This window comes from Hemiscyllium ocellatum, chromosome 13 (assembly GCF_020745735.1).
Source record: "Hemiscyllium ocellatum isolate sHemOce1 chromosome 13, sHemOce1.pat.X.cur, whole genome shotgun sequence".
Classification (NCBI taxonomy): domain Eukaryota; kingdom Metazoa; phylum Chordata; class Chondrichthyes; order Orectolobiformes; family Hemiscylliidae; genus Hemiscyllium; species Hemiscyllium ocellatum.
Window position 1 is genome coordinate 80,126,827 of NC_083413.1, and position 19,205 is coordinate 80,146,031.

At 49.1% G+C, this 19,205-nt stretch overlaps 2 protein-coding genes across 4 annotated transcripts in view; one reads left to right on the forward strand and one right to left on the reverse strand.

Moving 5' to 3' along the window:
- Nucleotides 1-19,205, forward strand: part of LOC132821962 (LIM and senescent cell antigen-like-containing domain protein 2) — a 120,798-nt gene that overhangs the window by 53,918 nt on the left and 47,675 nt on the right. The gene's annotated exons all lie outside the window — the stretch shown is intronic.
- Nucleotides 370-19,068, reverse strand: LOC132821961 (uracil nucleotide/cysteinyl leukotriene receptor-like). Its single transcript, XM_060834983.1, has 2 exons — nt 18,912-19,068; nt 370-6,258 (listed from the first exon to the last, which is right to left on the reverse strand). Exon 2 carries the CDS (start codon nt 6,200-6,202, stop codon nt 5,204-5,206), a length of 999 nt encoding a protein of 332 aa, XP_060690966.1. The 5' UTR covers nt 6,203-6,258; nt 18,912-19,068; the 3' UTR covers nt 370-5,203.

Genomic DNA, 19,205 nt, shown 5'->3' on the forward strand with positions numbered 1-19,205 from the left:
GTCTGAGTCTGTGGATGATGGGAAGGCTGCTGCCCTCACTGTAATCACTGAGTCACTGCCTGGGACCCCGTTTTCTGCCAGTAATTCCACGGAAGCCTAGCAGATTGGCTTTCGGATTCAGATCATTAGCATTTTAGCTGCCCACCTGAGTGCAGAACATTTCGAGGCTGAGTCAAAACCCCTTCACCCTCCCACCACCACCACACCCCTCCGGCCCTGTTCAATCAGAATGGTCACTTGACCAAAATATATGAGGGTCATGGGGTCACCCAACCCCCATTATCAATATCTGCTAATCCAGGGCAAAACTGAGGAGAAACCACCAAAATCCCACTGATAATAATCACACCAACACAGAATAATGTTTATATAAAGCTAACTGCTATTTATTATAGTGTTATGCAATGAAGTATGATCCATACAGAAAACACGTGGATATTTGCAGCAAAACTGAGTCTGCCTCAATACTGACTGATCTGCTCCAGTTAGAATAAAGCTCCATATATCTCAGTCTACAAGAGGGATTATTCACACATCGAGTAGGAACTAGGATCGTAAGAAATAGGAACAGGAGTAGGCCATTTGGTCCCTCGAGCCTTGTGCCACTCGATAGACTGATCCCACATTCCTCACGTTTACTTTCAGCATTCTCCCCGCAGCGTTCACTCCCAAATTGATCAAGAATCTCTCTATCTCAGCCTTACATAGGCACAAGGACACTGCCCCCACAGCTCCCTGCAGCAAGGGTTTCCAAAGACTCTGAAATTCCTCCCCATCTCAGACTTAAATTGATGCCCCTTTACTCTGAGACTGTGCCCCCTAGAACTCTCCCATGAGGGGAAGCCTCCTTTCAGCATTGACCCTGTCAAACCCCCTTAAGAATCTTCAATGTTTCAACGAGCTCTCCTCTTATTTTTCGAAACTCCAGTTGAACGTCACCACAGGTGAGGGCCAGAGACTGTGAATGAAGGCTTGTGGAATGTATTTCTCTATTCAGCGGCACAGGGACAGGGTGGAAGGGTGTTTATATTGAAAGCAGTGCAGATGGTAAACAGTACCGCATTGTTTCCTATGGGTAAGGTCGGAGCGCAGACTGAACATTGAGTGAAGTGGAGTGAAAATGGAGATTTGATTAAACGTTTGCAGTGAGGGACTGTAATATTTCCACATAGGGCTTCTTCCTGTTGAGGATATTATATCGTTTAAAAAGGGGAATTACCTACTGGAGAAGCTGCAAAACTTGACCTACTCATGGGAAATAAGGCAGGGCAGGTGACGGAGGTGTCAGTGGGGGAGCACTTTGGGGCCAGCGACCATAATTCTATTAGATTTAAAATAGTGATGGAAGAGGATAGAGCAGATCTAAAAGTTGAAGTTCTAACTTGGAGAAAGGCCAATTTTGACAGTATTAGGCAAGAACTTTTGAAAGCTGATTGGGGGGCAGATGTTCGCAGGTAAAGGGACGGCTGGGAAATGGGAAGCCTTCAGAAATGAGATAACAAGAATCCAGAGAAAGTATATTTCTATCAGGTGAAAGGGAAGGCTGATAGTTAAAGGGAATGCTGGATGACTAAAGAAATTGAGGGCTTGGTTAAGAAAAAGAAGGAAGCATATGTCAGGTATAGACAGCAGAGATTGAGTGAATCCTTAGAAGAGTATAAAGGCAGTAGGAGTATACTTAAGAGGGAAATCAGGAGGGCAAAACGGGGACATGAGATAACTTTGGCAAATAGGGTTAAGGAGAATCCAAAGGGTTTTTACAAATATATTAAGGACAAAAGGGTAACTAGGGAGAGAATAGGGCCACTCAAAGATCAGCAAGGCGGCCTTTGTGTGGAGCTGCAGGAGATGGAGGAGATACTAAATGAGTATTTTGCATCAGTGTTTACTGTGGAAAAGGACATGGAAGATATAGACTGTAGGAAAATAGATGGTGACATCTCGAAAAATTTCCATATTACAGAGGAGGAAGTGCTGAATATCTTAAAAAGCACAAAAGTGGATAAATCCCCAGGACTTGATCAGGTGTACCCGAGAACTTTGTGGGAAGCTAGGGAAGTGATTGCTGGGCCTCTTGCTGAGATATTTGTATCATCGATAGTCAAGGTGAGGTGCCGGAAGACTGGAGGTTGGCTAACGTGGTGCCACTGTAAGAAAGGTGGTAAGGACAAGCCAGGGAACTATAGACCAGTGAGCCTGACCTTGGTGTGGGCAAATTATTGGAGGGAATCCTGAGGGACAGGAGGTACTTGTATTTGGAAGGGCAATGACTGATTAGAGATAGTCAACATGGCTTTGTGCGTGGGAAATCATTCTCACAAACTTGATTGAGTTTTTTGAGGAAGTAACAAAGAGGATTGATGAGGGCAGAGTGGTAGATGTAATCTATATGGATTTCAGTAAGGCGTTCGATAAGGTTCCCCATGGGAGACTGATTAGCAAGGTTAGATCTCACAGAATACAGGGAGAACTAGCCATTTGGATACAGAACTGGCTCAAAGGTAGAAGACAGAGGGTGGTGATGGAAGGTTGATTTTCAGACTGGAGGCCTGTGACCAGTGGAGTGCCACAAGGATCGGTGCTGGTCCCTCTACTTTTTGTCATTTACATAAATGATTTGGATGCGAGCATAAGAGGTACAGTTAGTAAGTTTGCAGATTGACACCAAAATTGGAGGTGTAGTGGACAGCGAAGGAGGTTACTTCAGATTACAACAGGATCTGGACCAATGGGCTGAGAAGTGGCAGATGGAGTTTAATTCAGATAAATGCGAGGTGCTGCATTTTGGGAAAGCAAATCAGGGCAAAACTAATACACTTAATGGTAAGGTCCTAGGGAGTGTTGCTGAACAAAGAGACCCTGGAGTGCACTGGACTCCTTGAAAGTGGAGTCGCAGGTCGATAGGATAGTGAAGGTGGTATTTGGTATGCTTTCCTTTATTGGTCAGAGTATTGAGTACAGGAGTTGGGAGGTCATGTTGCGGCTGTACAGGACATTGGTTAGGCCACTGTTGGAATATTGTGTGCAATTCTGGTCTCCTTCCTATCGGAAGGATGTTGTGAAACCTGAAAGTGTTCAGAAAAGATTTACAAGGATGTTGCCAGGGTTGGAGGATCTGAGCTACAGGGAGAGGCTGAACAGGCTGGGGCTGTTTTCCTTGGAGCATCGGAGGCTGAGGGGTGACCTTATAGAGGTTTACAAAATTATGAGGGGCATGGATAGGATAAATAGACAAAGTCTTTCCCCTGGGGTCGGGGAGTCCAGAACTAAAGGGCATAGGTTTAGGGTGAGAGAGGAAAGATATAAAAGAGACCTAAGGGGCAATGTTTTCACGCAGAGGGTGGTACGTGTATGGGATGAGTTGCCAGAAGATGTGGTGGAGGCTGGCACAATTGTAACATTTAAGAGGCAACTAGATGGGTATATGAATAGGAAGGGTTTGGAGGGATATGGGCTGGGTGCTGGCAGGTGGGACTAGATTGGGTTGGGATATCTGATCGGCATGGACAGGTTGGACTGAAGGGTCTGTTTCCATACTGTACATCTCTATGACTCTATGTGCGAAAGGCAAAATTATAAAACAATATGGGGAGGAAGAGCAAGGTAATCGACAGCTCCACTAAATACCAGCACAATGAGCTGACCAGGCTGTCAGAGCACTGTGATGACTGTGACTGTGCCTGCTGCTATAGCTGCTGCAGGAGGGAATGGGAGATGTGGGTCTGCTGTGCCGGATTTTTGTTGACCATTGCTGGAGGGTTAAATGGTGCTAAAGGTTCCTTGGATGGTGCGTCTGTTTCACTGAAAGGGTGTGTGTGTGTGTCTTTCTGTCTGTCTGTGTATGTGTGCATGTTGTGTGTGTATGGGAGAGAGCGAGACAGTGTGAGTGAATCAGAGGAAGGCGCTGGGGTGGTGACAGAGACACAGTCTGGGATGGGTTCCAATGGAAAGGTCATCAACACAGCATACACTGGCTGAGGACTCACTAGGCTGCAGTGGCTGAGATCCCACTGGCTAAGGTTACACAGAGCTGCACTGGCTGAGATCTCATTGGCATATAATGTAGCTGAGACTTCACTGGCATGCACTGGCTGAGATTTCACTGGCCTGCACTGGCTGAGATTTCACTGGCTTGAACTAGCTGAGATTTCACTGGCCTGCACTGGCTGAGATTTCACTGGCTTGAACTGGCTGAGATTTAACTGGCTTGAATTGGCTGAGATTTCACTGGCCTGCACTGGCTGAGATTTCACTGGTTTGAGTTGGCTGAGATTTCACTGGCCTGCACTCGCTGAGATTTCACTGGCTTGAACTGGCTGAGATCTCACTGACCTGCACTGGCCGAGATTTCACTAGTTTGAGTTGGCTGAGATTTCACTGGCCTGCACTCGCTGAGATTTCACTGGCTTCAACTGGCTGAGATCTCACTGGCCTGCACTGGCCGAGATTTCACTGGTTTGAGTTGGCTGAGATTTCACTGGCCTGCACTCGCTGAGATTTCACTGGCTTGAACTGGCTGAGATCTCACTGACCTGCACTGGTTGAGGTCTTGCTGGCCTGCACTGGCTGAGATCTCACTGGCCTGCACTGGCTGAGGTCTTACTGGTCTGCACTGGCTGAGGTCTCATTGGCCTGCACTGGCTGAGATCTCACTGGTCTGCACTCGCTGAGATCTCACTGGTCTGCACTCGCTGAGATCTCACTGGCCTGCACTGGCTGAGATGTCACTGGCCTGCAGTGGCTGAGATCTCACTGGTCTGCACTGGCTGAGATCTCACTGGCCTGCACTGGCTGAGATCTCACTGGCGTACTGTAGCTGAGGTCAATTGTGGCAACTCAGCAGACACACAAAGAGATGGGCACTCACACTCACATCCAGTCACACACTCACACACACTTGCATCCACTTTCACACTGCCTCACATACAATGCACACACTTACGCAGACAATATTACGGACTCACACTTGCACTCACACACACACAGAGTCACACTCACATTCACACACACACATACTCACACTCACATATACGATCACACTCTCACACTCTCACTCATACTCACTCAAATACTAAGGCAGATGCACATACTAACTCACTCAGACACACACCTCCCCGCACACAGTCACTCACACGGACCAGCGCCTATATAGAGCAATGAGTTGCAGTGAAATGACGGAACGCTTGGTTGGTTCTCGATGAGCTCACAGCTCAGACTTACAGCTGAGCGAGCTCTCGTTTGTTTTGGTCTCATGGCTTACAGACTGCGCTCGCTTCCTGTGGCCGCAGACAAAGTGACAGAACCGCTCCTGGAACTTCTCCCCTACAAAGAAGTAGACTACGGGATCGAGGCAGCTATTGAGGCTGGTCAGACAGGAAGTGATGCGATTACTGAGGGCGATGAGCCTCCTGTCCTGGCAGCTGGAGCGGGCGGTGCTGGCAAACAGGATGTAGACGTACCGATTGATGTGGTAGGGCACGAAACAGATGAGGAAGATGGTGAGCACCAGGATGATCATCTTGATCGCCTTGTCTTTGAGGTGCCTCTCAATGCGGTTACCCCTGCGGAGGCTGCGGATGATCAGTAAGTAGCAGGTCACCGTGATCACAAAGGGCACCACGAAGCCCACCGTCAGGGGCACCAGGGCAAAGCTGGAGGTCTTCTCCCGGTACAGCTGGAGGCACTTGGTGGTGGCGTTGCCCGCTTGAAGGGTCTGTGGTGCGCCCAGCATTGGTGCCACGCCCACTACAATGACCACCCACAGGGCGATGCAGACCACGTTGGCGTAGAGGGGCTTCCTGATGCGCATGGACCTCACCGGGTAGACGATGGCCAGGAAGCGGTCTGCGCTGATGCCAGTCAGGAAGATGATGCTGGCGTACATGTTCAGGTAAAAGAGGAAGCCGGTGATGCGGCAGGGCACCTCGCCGAAGGGCCAGTGGTTCTGGCTGAGGTGGTAGACCATCCTCATGGGCAGGATCAGGACGTAGGAGAGGTCGGCCACTGCCAAGTGCATTAGGTATATGTTGGTGGTGGTGTTGGAGCTCTTGTCGCAGGAGAAAACCCACACGGCCAGGATATTGCCGACGAACGCCAGCACAAAGACCACCCCGTAGAAGGACGAGAACAAGAGGTTCTCCTCACGGCTCTCCTGTGTGCACTGCTGGCCACTGGCATTGCTGAGGCTCAGGGGGTACGCCATGGCGAGGGGTGCCCGCTCAGAGAGAGTGCAGACTGGACGGCGCTCTCAATGGGCATCTGCAAAAAAACAAGCACAACCCCGTGACAGTCCCCTGTTTCAGATACACCTACTGACCCCTCTCAGGTTAGCTGCACATCCTACTACTTCAGGCTCAGTATTTCCTATATGCACGATCGCTGCATTTGTATAGCGGCCACTCTAAACCTTCCTGCCCTATATTTGTACTCAAGTGAGGTTCATACTGACTGCAGAGGCCGCTATAATGTGGTCCAGAACAGCAGCGAGATCAGTATATCTCCGCACTATCCCATGGAGCCCAAGATTTTCATTCCGGAAGCAACATCTGGCCTCCCTCCCATGACAGGGACCACTGCCTGCCCAAACCAAAAGGGAAACATATGACCAGTGTGCTGGAACGTGAGGATCAGGTACCGTCAGGGTCAGGCACTGTCAGGGTGTGCCGGCACGGTCAGGGTGTGCTGGCACAGTCAGGGTGAGCCGGCAAGGACAGGGTGTGCTAGCACGGTCAGGGTGAGCAGGCACGGTCAGGGTGAGCAGGCACGGTCAGGGTGTGCTAGCACGGACAGGGTGAGCCGGCACAGTCAGGGTGAGCCGGCACAGTCAGGGTGAGCCGGCACGGTCAGGGTGAGCTGGCACGGTCAGGGTGAGCCGGCACGGTCAGGGTGTGCCAGCACGGACAGGGTGTGCCAGCACGGACAGGGTGAGCCGGCACAGTCAGGGTGGCCCGGCACGGTCAGGGTTTGCCGGCACGGTCAGGGTGAGCAGGCACGGTCAGAGTGTGCCGGCACGGTCAGGGTGAGCAGGCATGGTCAGAGTGTGCCGGCACGGTCAGGGTGAGCAGACGCTGAGCCAGGATAGTAGCTGAGCGAGATTCTCACTGGGTGAGTAAGCCTCAGGCTCAGTCTGTTCGAAGCTCTCCACTGATAATACAATTCTGAACATGGTGGAGTTGTGAAGATGATTTCTGAAACGTTGCAAAATGTTATTGTCATTTATAAAAACCCATCTTTTTCACTAACATCAGGAAATCGGCTGTCCTTGCCTGGTCTGGCCTACAAGTGACTCCAGTCCCTCAGTCAGGTGGCTGAGCAATCCCTCAGTTAAAGGGGCAACTAGGGGTGGGCAAGAAATCTGGCCTTTTAAGTGATTCCAATATCCTGAGAAAGTAAAATATGATCAATGGACTTCAACCCATTGGTCTCCAACTCCTGAGGAGTTTAGTTCTGGGCACTAGGCCGCAGTAGTGAATTACTAACTACTTCCCCGATCAGACCGTGTTATTGCAGTGTCCCACAGACTCAATGCGTTCGGTCTCCTTTTCCTTTCTCGGAAGTGGGTGTGGTCTCTCCAGCCCTAATTCTCATTGAACCGAGTGGATTGTTAGGACATTGCATTAGAAGAAAGTGAAGAAGGGTCCTGCCCGAGACGTCGATTCTCCTGCTCCATGGATGCTGCCTGACCTGCTGTGGGACTGTTGTGAATGGAGCCTGTAGTGAACGCGGACTGTAATGAACGGGAACTGTAGTGTACGGAACCAGTAGTGAACGGGACCTGTAGTGAACAGGGACTTTAGTGAACAGGGACTGTAGTGTACAGAGCCAGTAGTGAACAGAGACTGTAGTGAATGGGGACTGCAGTGAACAGGGCCTGTAGTGAATGGGGACTGTAGTGAACAGAAACTGTAATGATAGGAGACTGTAATAATAGGAGACTGTAGTGAACTGGGACTGTAGTGAATTGGGACTGTAGTGAACAGGGACTATAGTGAATGGAGCCTGTAGTGAACGCAGACAGTGGTGAATGGAGACTGTAGTGAACAGAGCCTGTAGTGAACAGGGCCTGTAGTGAACAGAGAGTCTAGTGAACGGAGACTGCAGTGAACGGAGACTATAGTGAACAGAGCCTGTAGTGAACAGAGACTGTAGTGAACAGAGCCTGTAGTGAACAGAGCCTGTAGTGAATGGGAACTGTAGTGATCAAGAGCCTGTAGTGAATGGAGCATGGAGTGAACGTAGCCTGTAGAGACCGGGGACTGTCGTGAACGGGGACTGTAGTGAACTGGACTGTAGTGAATGGGGACTATAGTGAACGGAGCCTGTAGTGAACGGGGACTGTAGTGAACGGAGCCTGTATTGAACGGGGATGGTAGTGAACGGAGCCTGTAGTGAACGGAGCCTGCAGTGAATGGGACTGGAGTGAACAGAGCCTTTAGAGACCGGGGACTGTAGAGAACGGGGACTGTAGTGAACGGGGACTATAGTGAACGTGGACTATTGTGAACGGAGCCTGTATTGAACAGGGACGGTAGTGAACGGAGCCTGTATTGAACGGGGACTGTAGTGAACGGGGACTGTAGTGAACGGGGACTGTAGTGAACGGGGACTGTTGTGAACGGGAACTGTAATGAACGGGGACTGTAGTGAACGGGGACTGTTGTGAACGGGAACTGTAATGAACGGGGACTGTAGTGAACGGAGCCTGTACTGAATTGGGACTGTAGTGAAACTGGACTGTAGTGAATGGAACATTCTTGAATGGAGCCCTTTGTGATTGAAGTCAGCGTTAATAGATGAAGTAATTGTAGATATTGTGAATCCAGGCCTGAGCAGCTTGTGTCAGTGGTGTGTCAACGCCATCCTCTTTCCTAGACTGTGTCTAACTGACTAAATGGGTTAGTGTGAGAGAGGAAAATCGCTGGCACCTATCAACAGGTAGTGACTCTTGAGTTAAACATGTTAGGTTCTTGCATGATACAATCAGGGACAGACTCCATCAGTACGTGAGACTTCGACTATGACGAGAGTGAGGGTCACAGCTCTGTCCTGTAACAATATCCTGGAAACTTGAATATGAGCTGCAGTGTTCAGTGTAAACCCAAGGGGTCAGTGTTACTGCCAGAGTTCAGTGCAATCGACAGAGTTCAGTGTAATAGACAGGGTTCAGTGTAATAGTCAGGGTTCAGTGTAATAGACAGGGTTCAGTGTAATAGTCAGGGTTCAGTGTAATAGACAGGGTTTAGAGTAATAGACAGGGTTCAGTGTAATAGACGGGGTTCAGTGTAATAGACGGGGTTCAGTGTAATAGACAGGGTTGAGTGTAATAGACAGGGTTGAGTGTAATAGACGGGGTTCAGTGTAATAGACAGGGTTGAGTGTAATAGACAGGGTTGAGTGTAATAGGCGGGGTTCAGTGTGATAGACAGGGTTTAGTGTAATAGACAGGTTCAGTGTAACCCCCAGGGTTCAGTGTAATAGACGGGGTACAGTGTAATAGACGGGGTACAGTGTAATAGACAGGGTTGAGTGTAATAGACAGGGTTTAGTGTAATAGACGGGGTACAGTGTAATAGACAGGGTTCAGTGTAATAGACAGGGTACAGTGTAATAGATGGGGTTCAGTGTAATAGAAAGGGTACAGTGTAACCCCCAGGGTTCAGTGTAATAGACAGGGTACAGTGTAATAGACAGGGTTCAGTGTAATAGATGGGGTTCAGTGTAATAGACAGGGTACAGTGTAATAGAAAAGGTACAGTGTAACCCCCAGGGTTCAGTGTAATAGACAGGGTACAGTGTAATAGACAGGATACAGTGTAATAGACGGGGTTCAGTGTAATAGACGGGGTTCAGTGTAATAGAAAGGGTACAGTGTAAACCCCCAGGGTTCAGTGTAATAGACGGGGTTCAGTGTAATAGACGGGGTACAGTGTAATAGACAGGGTTCAGTGCAATTGACAGGGTACAGTGTAACCCCCAGGGTTCAGTATAATAGACAGTGTAGAGTGTAATAGACGGGGATCAGTGTAATAGACAGGGTACAGTGTAATAGACAGGGTTCAGTGTAATATGCGGGGTTCAGTGTAATAGACAGGGTACAGTGTAATAGACAGGGTTCAGTGTAATAGACAGGGTACAGTGTAACCCCCAGGGTTCAGTGTAATAGACAGGGTTCAGTGTAATAGACAGGGTTCAGTGTAACCCCCCGGGTTCAGTGTAATAGACAGGGTTCAGTGTAATATGCGGGGTTCAGTGTAATAGACAGGGTACAGTGTAACCCCCAGGGTACAGTGTAATAGACAGGGTACAGTGTAATAGACAGGGTTCAGTGTAATAGACGGGGTTCAGTGTAATAGACAGGGTTCAGTGTAATAGACAGGGTTCAGTGTAATAGACGGGGTTCAGTGTAATAGACAGGGTTCAGTGTAACCCCCAGGGTACAGTGTAATAGACAGGGTACAGTGTAATAGACAGGGTTCAGTGTAATAGACGGGGTTCAGTGTAATAGACAGGGTTCAGTGTAATAGACAGGGTTCAGTGTAATAGACGGGGTTCAGTGTAATAGACGGGGTTGAGTGTAATAGACAGGGTTCAGTGTAATAGACGGGGTTCAGTGTAATAGACAGGGTTGAGTGTAATAGACAGGGTTGAGTGTAATAGATGGGGTTCAGTGTAATAGACAGGGTTGAGTGGAATAGACAGGGTTGAGTGTAATAGGCGGGGTTCAGTGTGATAGACAGGGTTTAGTGTAATAGACAGGTTCAGTGTAACCCCCAGGGATCAGTGTAATAGACAGGGTACAGTGTAATAGACGGGGTACAGTGTAATAGACGGGGTTGAGTGTAATAGACAGGGTTTAGTGTAATAGACAGGGTACAGTGTAATAAACAGGGTCCAGTGTAATAGACAGGGTTCAGTGTAATAGACAGGGTACAGTGTAATAGATGGGGTTCACTGTAATAGACAGGGTACAGTGTAATAGAAAGGGTACAGTGTAACCCCCAGGGTTCAGTGTAATAGACAGGGTTCAGTGTAATAGACGGGGTTCAGTGTAATAGATGGGGTTCAGTGTAATAGAAAGGGTACAGTGTAACCCCCAGGGTTCAGTGTAATAGACAGGGTACAGTGTAATAGACAGGGTTCAGTGTAATAGACAGGGTACAGTGTAATAGACGGGGTTCAGTGTAATAGATGGGATTCAGTGTAATAGACGGGGTACAGTGTAATAGAAAGGGTACAGTGTAACCCCCAGGGTTCAGTGTAATAGACAGGGTACAGTGTAATAGACAGGGTTCAGTGCAATAGACAGGGTACAGTGTAATAGACGGGGTTCAGTGTAATAGACGGGGTTCAGTGTAATAGAAAGGGTACAGTTTAACCCCCAGGGTTCAGTGTAATAGACGGGGTTCAGTGTAATAGACGGGGTACAGTGTAATAGAAAGGGTACAGTGTAACCCCCAGGGTTCAGTGTAATAGACAGGGTACAGTGTAATAGACAGGGTACAGTGTAATAGACGGGGTTCAGTGTAATAGACGGGGTACAGTGTAATAGAAAGGGTACAGTGTAACCCCCAGGGTTCAGTGTAATAGACAGGGTACAGTGTAATAGACAGGGCTCAGTGTAATAGACAGACTTCAGTGTAATAGACGGGATTCAGTGTAATAGACGGGGTTCAGTGTAATAGACAGGGTTCATCGTAATAGACAGGGTTCAGTGTAATAGACAGGTTTCAGTGTAATAGACAGGGTTCAGTGTAATAGACAGGGTTCAGTGTAATAGACGGGGTACAGTGTAATAGACAGGGTTCAGTGTAATAGACGGGGTTCAGTGTAATAGACGGAGTTCAGTGTAATAGACAGGGTTCAGTGCAATAGACAGGGTACAGTGTAACCCCCAGGGTTCAGTATAATAGACAGTGTACAGTGTAATAGACAGGGTTCAGTGTAATATGCAGGGTTCAGTGTAATAGACAGGGTACAGTGTAACCCCCAGGGTTCAGTGTAATAGACAGGGTACAGTGTAACCCCCAGGGTTCAGTGTAATAGACGGGGTTCAGTGTAATAGACAGGGTACAGTGTAATAGACAGGGTTCAGTGTAATAGACAGGGTACAGTGTAACCCCCAGGGTTCAGTGTAATAGACAGGGTTCAGTGTAATAGACAGGGTTCAGTGTAACCCCCCCCCCGGGTTCAGTGTAATAGACAGGGTTCAGTGTAATATGCGGGGTTCAGTGTAATAGACAGGGTACAGTGTAACCCCCAGGGTACAGTGTAAATGCCAGGGTTCAGTGTACTAGACAGGGTACAGTGTAACCCCCAGGGTACAGTGTAATAGACAGGGTACAGTGTAATAGACAGGGTTCAGTGTAATAGACGGGGTTCAGTGTCATCGACAGGGTTCAGTGTAACCCCCAGGGTACAGTGTAATAGACAGGGTTCAGTGTAACCCCCAGGGTTCAGTGTAATAGACAGGGTACAGTGTAATAGACAGGGTACAGTGCAATAGACAGGGTTCAGTGTAACCCCCAGGGTTCAGTGTAATAGACAGGGTATAGTGTAATAGACAGGGTTCAGTGTAATAGACGGGGTACAGTGTAATAGAAAGGGTACAGTTTAACCCCCAGGGTTCAGTGTAATAGACGGGGTTCAGTGTAATAGACGGGGTACAGTGTAATAGAAAGGGTACAGTGTAACCCCCAGGGTTCAGTGTAATAGACAGGGTACAGTGTAATAGACAGGGTACAGTGTAATAGACGGGGTTCAGTGTAATAGACGGGGTACAGTGTAATAGAAAGGGTACAGTGTAAACCCCAGGGTTCAGTGTAATAAACAGGGTACAGTGTAATAGACAGGGCTCAGTGTAATAGACAGACTTCAGTGTAATAGACGGGATTCAGTGTAATAGACGGGGTTCAGTGTAATAGACGGGGTTCAGTGTAATAGACAGGGTTCAGTGTAATAGACGGGGTACAGTGTAATAGACAGGGTTCAGTGTAATAGACGGGGTTCAGTGTAATAGACGGAGTTCAGTGTAATAGACAGGGTTCAGTGCAATAGACAGGGTACAGTGTAACCCCTAGGGTTCAGTATAATAGACAGTGTACAGTAGACAGGGTTCAGTGTAATATGCGGGGTTCAGTGTAATAGACAGGGTACAGTGTAACCCCCAGGGTTCAGTGTAATAGACAGGGTACAGTGTAACCCCCAGGGTTCAGTGTAATAGACGGGGTTCAGTGTAATAGGCAGGGTACAGTGTAATAGACAGGGTTCAGTGTAATAGACAGGGTACAGTGTAACCCCCAGGGTTCAGTGTAATAGACAGGGTTCAGTGTAATAGACAGGGTTCAGTGTAACCCCCCCCGGGTTCAGTGTAATAGACAGGGTTCAGTGTAATATGCGGGGTTCAGTGTAATAGACAGGGTACAGTGTAACCCCCAGGGTACAGTGTAATTGCCAGGGTTCAGTGTACTAGACAGGGTACAGTGTAACCCCCAGGGTACAGTGTAATAGACAGGGTACAGTGTAATAGACAGGGTTCAGTGTAATAGACGGGGTTCAGTGTCATCGACAGGGTTCAGTGTAACCCCCAGGGTACAGTGTAATAGACAGGGTTCAGTGTAACCCCCAGGGTTCAGTGTAATAGACAGGGTACAGTGTAATAGACAGGGTACAGTGCAATAGACAGGGTTCAGTGTAACCCCCAGGGTTCAGTGTAATAGACAGGGTATAGTGTAATAGACAGGGTACAGTGTAATAGACAGGATACAGTGTAACCCCCAGGGTTCAGTGTAATAGACAGGGTTCAGTGTAATAGACAGGGTACAGTGTAACCCCCAGGGTTCAGTGTAATATGCGGGGTACAGTGTAATAGACAGGGTACGGTGTAATAGACAGGGTTCGGTGTAATAGGCGGGGTTCAGTGTAATAGACAGGGTTCAGTGTAACCCCCAGGGTACAGTGTAATAGACAGGGTTCAGTGTAATAGACAGGGTACAGTGTAATAGACAGGGTTCAGTGTAATAGACGGGGTACAGTTTAATAGACAGGGTTCAGTGTAACCCCCAGGGTTCAGTGCAATAGACAGGGTACAGTGTAATAGACAGGGTGCAGTGTAATAGACGGGGTTCAGTGTAATAGACGGGGTACAGTGTAATAGACGGGGTTCAGTGTAATAGACAGGGTACAGTGTAATAGTCGGGGTACAGTGTAATAGACAGGGTTCAGTGTAACCTCCAGGGTTCAGTGTAATAGACGGGGTACAGTGTAATAGACAGGGTACAGTGTAATAGACAGGGTTCAGTGTAACCTCCAGGGTTCAGTGTAATAGACGGGGTTCAGTGTAATAGACGGGGTACAGTGTAATAGACAGGGTTCAGTGTAACCCCCAGGGTTCAGTGTAATAGACAAGGTACAGTGTAATAGACGGGGTTCAGTGTAATAGACGGGGTTCAGTGTAATAGACGGGGTTCAGTGTAACCCCCAGGGTTCAGTGTAATAGACAGGGTTCAGTGTAATAGACAGGGTATAGTGTAATAGACAGGGTACAGTGTAATAGACAGGGTTCAGTGTAACCCCCAGGGTTCAGTGTAATAGACAGGGTTCAGTGTAATAGACAGGGTACAGTGTAATAGACAGGGTTCAGTGTAACCCCCAGGGTTCAGTGTAATAGACAGGGTACAGTGTAATAGACAGGGTTCAGTGTCACCCCCAGGGTTCAGTGTAATAGACAGGGTACAGTGTAAATGAATAGCATGAATGTGCCTTGCAGTTAGTACATCTGGCCTAAAGGGGGTGCAGTAAGGCTATGGCTGGGACAGTGCATTTTGGAATGGGGCCGTGTTGTGGTTTGAAGGCTGGCTCTTTTATTAACTGTTTAGCAGCTGACCTAACACCTCAGCTCCTTCACGAATCCAGTATCAATAATTCAGTCCTGTCGAAAGTGGATCATGTGATGTATTTAATAAAACCACTCTGATTGGAGTACACAGCAAATGTTAAATGTTACAGCTATTTGGATGTGGAATGTATAAATGCTTTGAAACAAACTAAAATTCCCACGGTTGGCTCCTGTCTGTTGTTTTTGATAAACATGACACCATTGTATTGCAGTGGCACAGTGGAAGGCCATTCAGCCCAGCTTCTCTCACCATCCCTGCTCACTTTTCCTTTAAAAATACCCGTCAAGTCCCCGTCTGACTATTTCAACCGAGCCTGCCTCTCCCCCCACACTCTCAGACAGTACATTCCAGACCCTAACCCCTCGAGTGAACCTGCCTCTCCCCCCACACTCTCAGACAGTACATTCCAGACCCTAACCCCTCGAGTGAACCTGCCTCTCCCCCCACACTCTCAGACAGTACACTCCAGACCCTAACCATTTATTATTGTGACCAAGTTCTCCCATACATCCCTTTGGCATTTTCCGTTGATAACTTTAAATTGATGCCGTCTCCTTCTCCATCCTTCACCAAGTCACATGTATTTCCCCCTGCCTGCTCTGTCCAGTCCTTCATGATGTCGAATAGCTCCATCAAAGGCCTTTTCTTCAGCAAGTCCTAACTGAGCAGTCCTAACCTCTCCACTCTATCTTCATATCTGCAGCTCCTCGTCTCTGGAGCCATGATCCTGGGTTGGTTCTGCACCCTCTCCAATCCCAAAGTGCAGAGCCCAGAATTAGATCCACGCTCCCCCCTATGTAGATAGCAACAGCGATAGACAGCTCTGACTGGGTCAGTTAGCACCATATTCACCGGAGTTTCAAAGAATGAATGAACCTGCAAAATTGTACAGAGCTAGACTGTGCAAATGCAGCAAGAATGTTCTAGAAGACTAAAGGCCTGAACCAGGGTTCACAGTTTAAGGATACTGGGTGGGCCGTTTTCATATAAACCGTAGAATCGTTACAGATCGAGCTACGGACATACAAGGAAATCAATCCTAATCTGCTCACCTCTCACCACTCCCCCCCTCACAACCACTTCCCCACCCCCACCCCCAACCTACCTGGACAGCCTCGCCAGCTCCCATGGAGATGGGAGCAGTTCCCTGGTTTTCTAACCCAATCAGTGTCCCACTGATGCTGTAAGACCCAGAGGATTGTCTGGGTTGGGTGGGGGGAGCGGGGGGGGGGAGGTGGAGGAGGAACTGAATAGGGAGGGAGTACTTACAGAAATCTAACAGAAAGCACAGCAGGGGGGTGTATGAAGTAACTCCCTAGAATAGAAAGGTGCTGGAGAATTTTTAAAAAATGAGTTAAATGAATCCTCACTCTTCAATTGGCAGTCAGGTGTCACCCAGTAAATAAATACTGGATTAGGTGTTACTAAGCAGGAGGACTGGACTGAATCCTTCTCACATGATGCCAGGGAAAGGTTAGAATTCAGCAGAGTGGGAATCTCGCAAGAAATCCCTCAGGAATCCTTCCAACAGCCATTGCCTTCCCACTGTGTGAGTGCACGAGCAGTGGGAGAGGATTCAATGATCACAGAGACCATGAGTAGCAGTGTGCCCTTGGTAATCTCCCTGCACCCGGCAGAAGTCGGTACTGCAGGTGCTGGAGGTTAGGGCCAGGATCAGAGTGGTGCTGGAAAAGCACAGCAGGTCAGGCAGCATCCGAGGAGCAGGGAAATCAATGTTCCGGTCAAAAGTTTCTGGTGAAGGGCTTTTGCCCGGAACATTGATTTCCCTGCTCCTCGGATGCTGCCTGACCTGCTGTGCTTTTCCAGCACCACTCTAATCTTGGCCCTAACCTCCCTACACTGTTATACTCACAGAGTCAGAGAGATGTACAGCACGGAAACAGACCCTTCGGTCCAGCTGGTCCATGCTGACCAGATATCCCAACCCAATCCAGTCCCACCTGCCAGCACCCGGGCCATATCCCTCCAAACCCTTCCCATTCACCTGCCCATCCAGATGCCTTTTAAATGCTGTTGTTGTACCAGCCTCCACCAATACCCTTCCCCCAGGCTAGGGGAGTCCAAACCTTAAGGGCTTGGGTTTAAGGTGAGGAGGGAAAGGTTTAAAACGGGAGCTGAGAGACAAACTTTTTCCCCCAGAGGGTGTGTGTGTGTGTGTGTGTGTGGAATGAGCTGCCAGAGGATGTGGTGGAGGCTGGTACAATTACAACATTTAAAAGGCATCTGGATGGGTATATGAATAGGAAGGGTTTGGAGGGATACGGACCAGGTGCTGGCAGGTGGGACTAGCTTAATTTGGGATATCTAGTCAGCACGGAGGAGTTGGATTGAGAGGTCTGTTTCCATGCTGTCCATCTCTGTGACTGGATGACCTACCGGGCAGTTTGATCAGACAGAGTGCTGGCTGTGTAATGTCCCCTCACACGGTGGGAGCAAGCTTCCAGTTTTCTCCGGAGAGATTTGCAGAGATTCGGTACAAGGTTCAGACAGCCAACACGGAGCAGCCTGGTCTAACCTCGGATTCCTCTGCACACTCACACATCACTCATTGATCCGCCAGATTGTCACAACCTCAGATGTACTTCCAACCCTGCAGGTCAGCCTTTGATCAGGAGGAGGCAGCAGTGAGACAGAATAAACCTTGTTTTTTTTAACTCCCTCCTCCCCGGGAGCAAACTCCCACCTGAATATCACCTCCCGTGCCAGAGAAAATCCGAATGCTCTCTCTCTCTCCTTCTCTATCGCTGTCCTTTGAGACGGTAACTCTGTCTGACTTCACAGAAGTTTCTCCAGCTTTCTGTGTTGTTTCCCCCTCTCTCTGTCCCCTCTCTCGTTCTCCCCTGCTCCTCTCCCCTCTGTGAACTGATCCTCTCTCTCTCTGCTCCATATTTCCCGCTTCTGCCTTTGTTTTCCTCTTTTTAACCCCTTACTCCTCTCTGACCCTCTGGTCTGTTGTGATTCCCACTGACACCTTTCCCTGCCTCTTTATTGTTCCTCTATTTGCCGCCTGTCCCTCTGTTTTTTAATGGGGGGGGGGGGGGGAGGGGGGGGTGTACATCTCCCTCGCTCTGCTTCTCTCTCTCCTGATTCTGAACTCTCTGTCTCTATCCCCATTTCCATTATCTTCCCCCCTCTTTCATACCGTCTCCCCCCCCCCGTTCTTTCCATATTTCACTCTTGTCTTTTGTCTTCCATCTCTTTCCCCCCCCTCCTTCCTCGCCCCCTTTCATTTCTAGCTGTCCCCCCCTCCCCCGTTTTACAAACTACCTGCCCTCCCTCTCACACTCGTCTGTCTGTCCCCTCTCCCTCCCTTGTCTGCTCTCTCTCCCATCCATTTCTCGACCTCGCTCTCCCCCCACCCCCGGTCTCTTTCCCTCCCACATCCAACGTGTTATATCTTCAATCCCCCTCCCGGATGACCCTCCTTTACCTCGTTATTCCTCTCTATTATAGCTCGGCCCCTGTCACTGCAGTTTACAGTGTTCCTTTCGGAATGAGGGTGGTCCCTCCAGCTCTGGGCTTGAGACGGGGGGGCTCACGGTGTGTGTCAGTGAGATGCTGCACCAGACGGGGAGGCTGACCTGTCCCTGTCGCCAGGACTCACCGGAGGGAGTCCCGGGGTGAGAAGGTGCTGTCTAATTCCCAACATGCCACTAGTTCAAAAGTAGGACCAAAAAAAAATACATCTTGGATAAACTTTTCTCTCTGTCCTCCCCATCTCGCTCATATTGTGTGTGTGTGTGTTGTTTTATACAGATTCCTCCATCCTCAGTGGGTAATTGCATCCAGCTCTCTTCCCCCACTCCTCCCATCTGCATCCCCTCTGAACCAACTCCACCTACCCCCCCTCCTGCCCCCATTACCTGTCACCCACCTGCTTCTCCTCCTGTAGCAGCCTCGGCTGTCTCTCTCTCTCTCTCTCTCTGTTTCCACTCTGCCTTCCACCCCCAGCCCAGCCCACCCCAGCCCAGCCGGGAGAGTTGGGCTAGCCCTTACCTGCTTGTCCTGGGACTGCTGTCGGTCTTGGAGGGTGGAAAGGGGGCTTCTGAGGCTCTCCCGGTCCGCGGAGGGGAGGACCAGCGCTTTTCACCCTGGACCCAGAAACATTTCCCAAGCACCGCTCGATGTGCACACACCCCCGTCACCCTGCCCCGTGTGCTGGCTGCAGGCTGCTGCCCCTATATAGCCAGGGGGAACCAACTATTGTCTGGCAGCCAACAGAGGGAGCTCATTGTGTGTGGAATGAAAAGAATTTGTTTTACAACAGTTCCCTCCACACCCTTCCCCTCT

Bases quoted from the DNA above. Each gene is read 5' to 3' on its own strand.
- LOC132821961 (XM_060834983.1), bottom strand. From the start codon at position 6,202: ATGGCGTACCCCCTGAGCCTCAGCAATGCCAGTGGCCAGCAGTGCACA.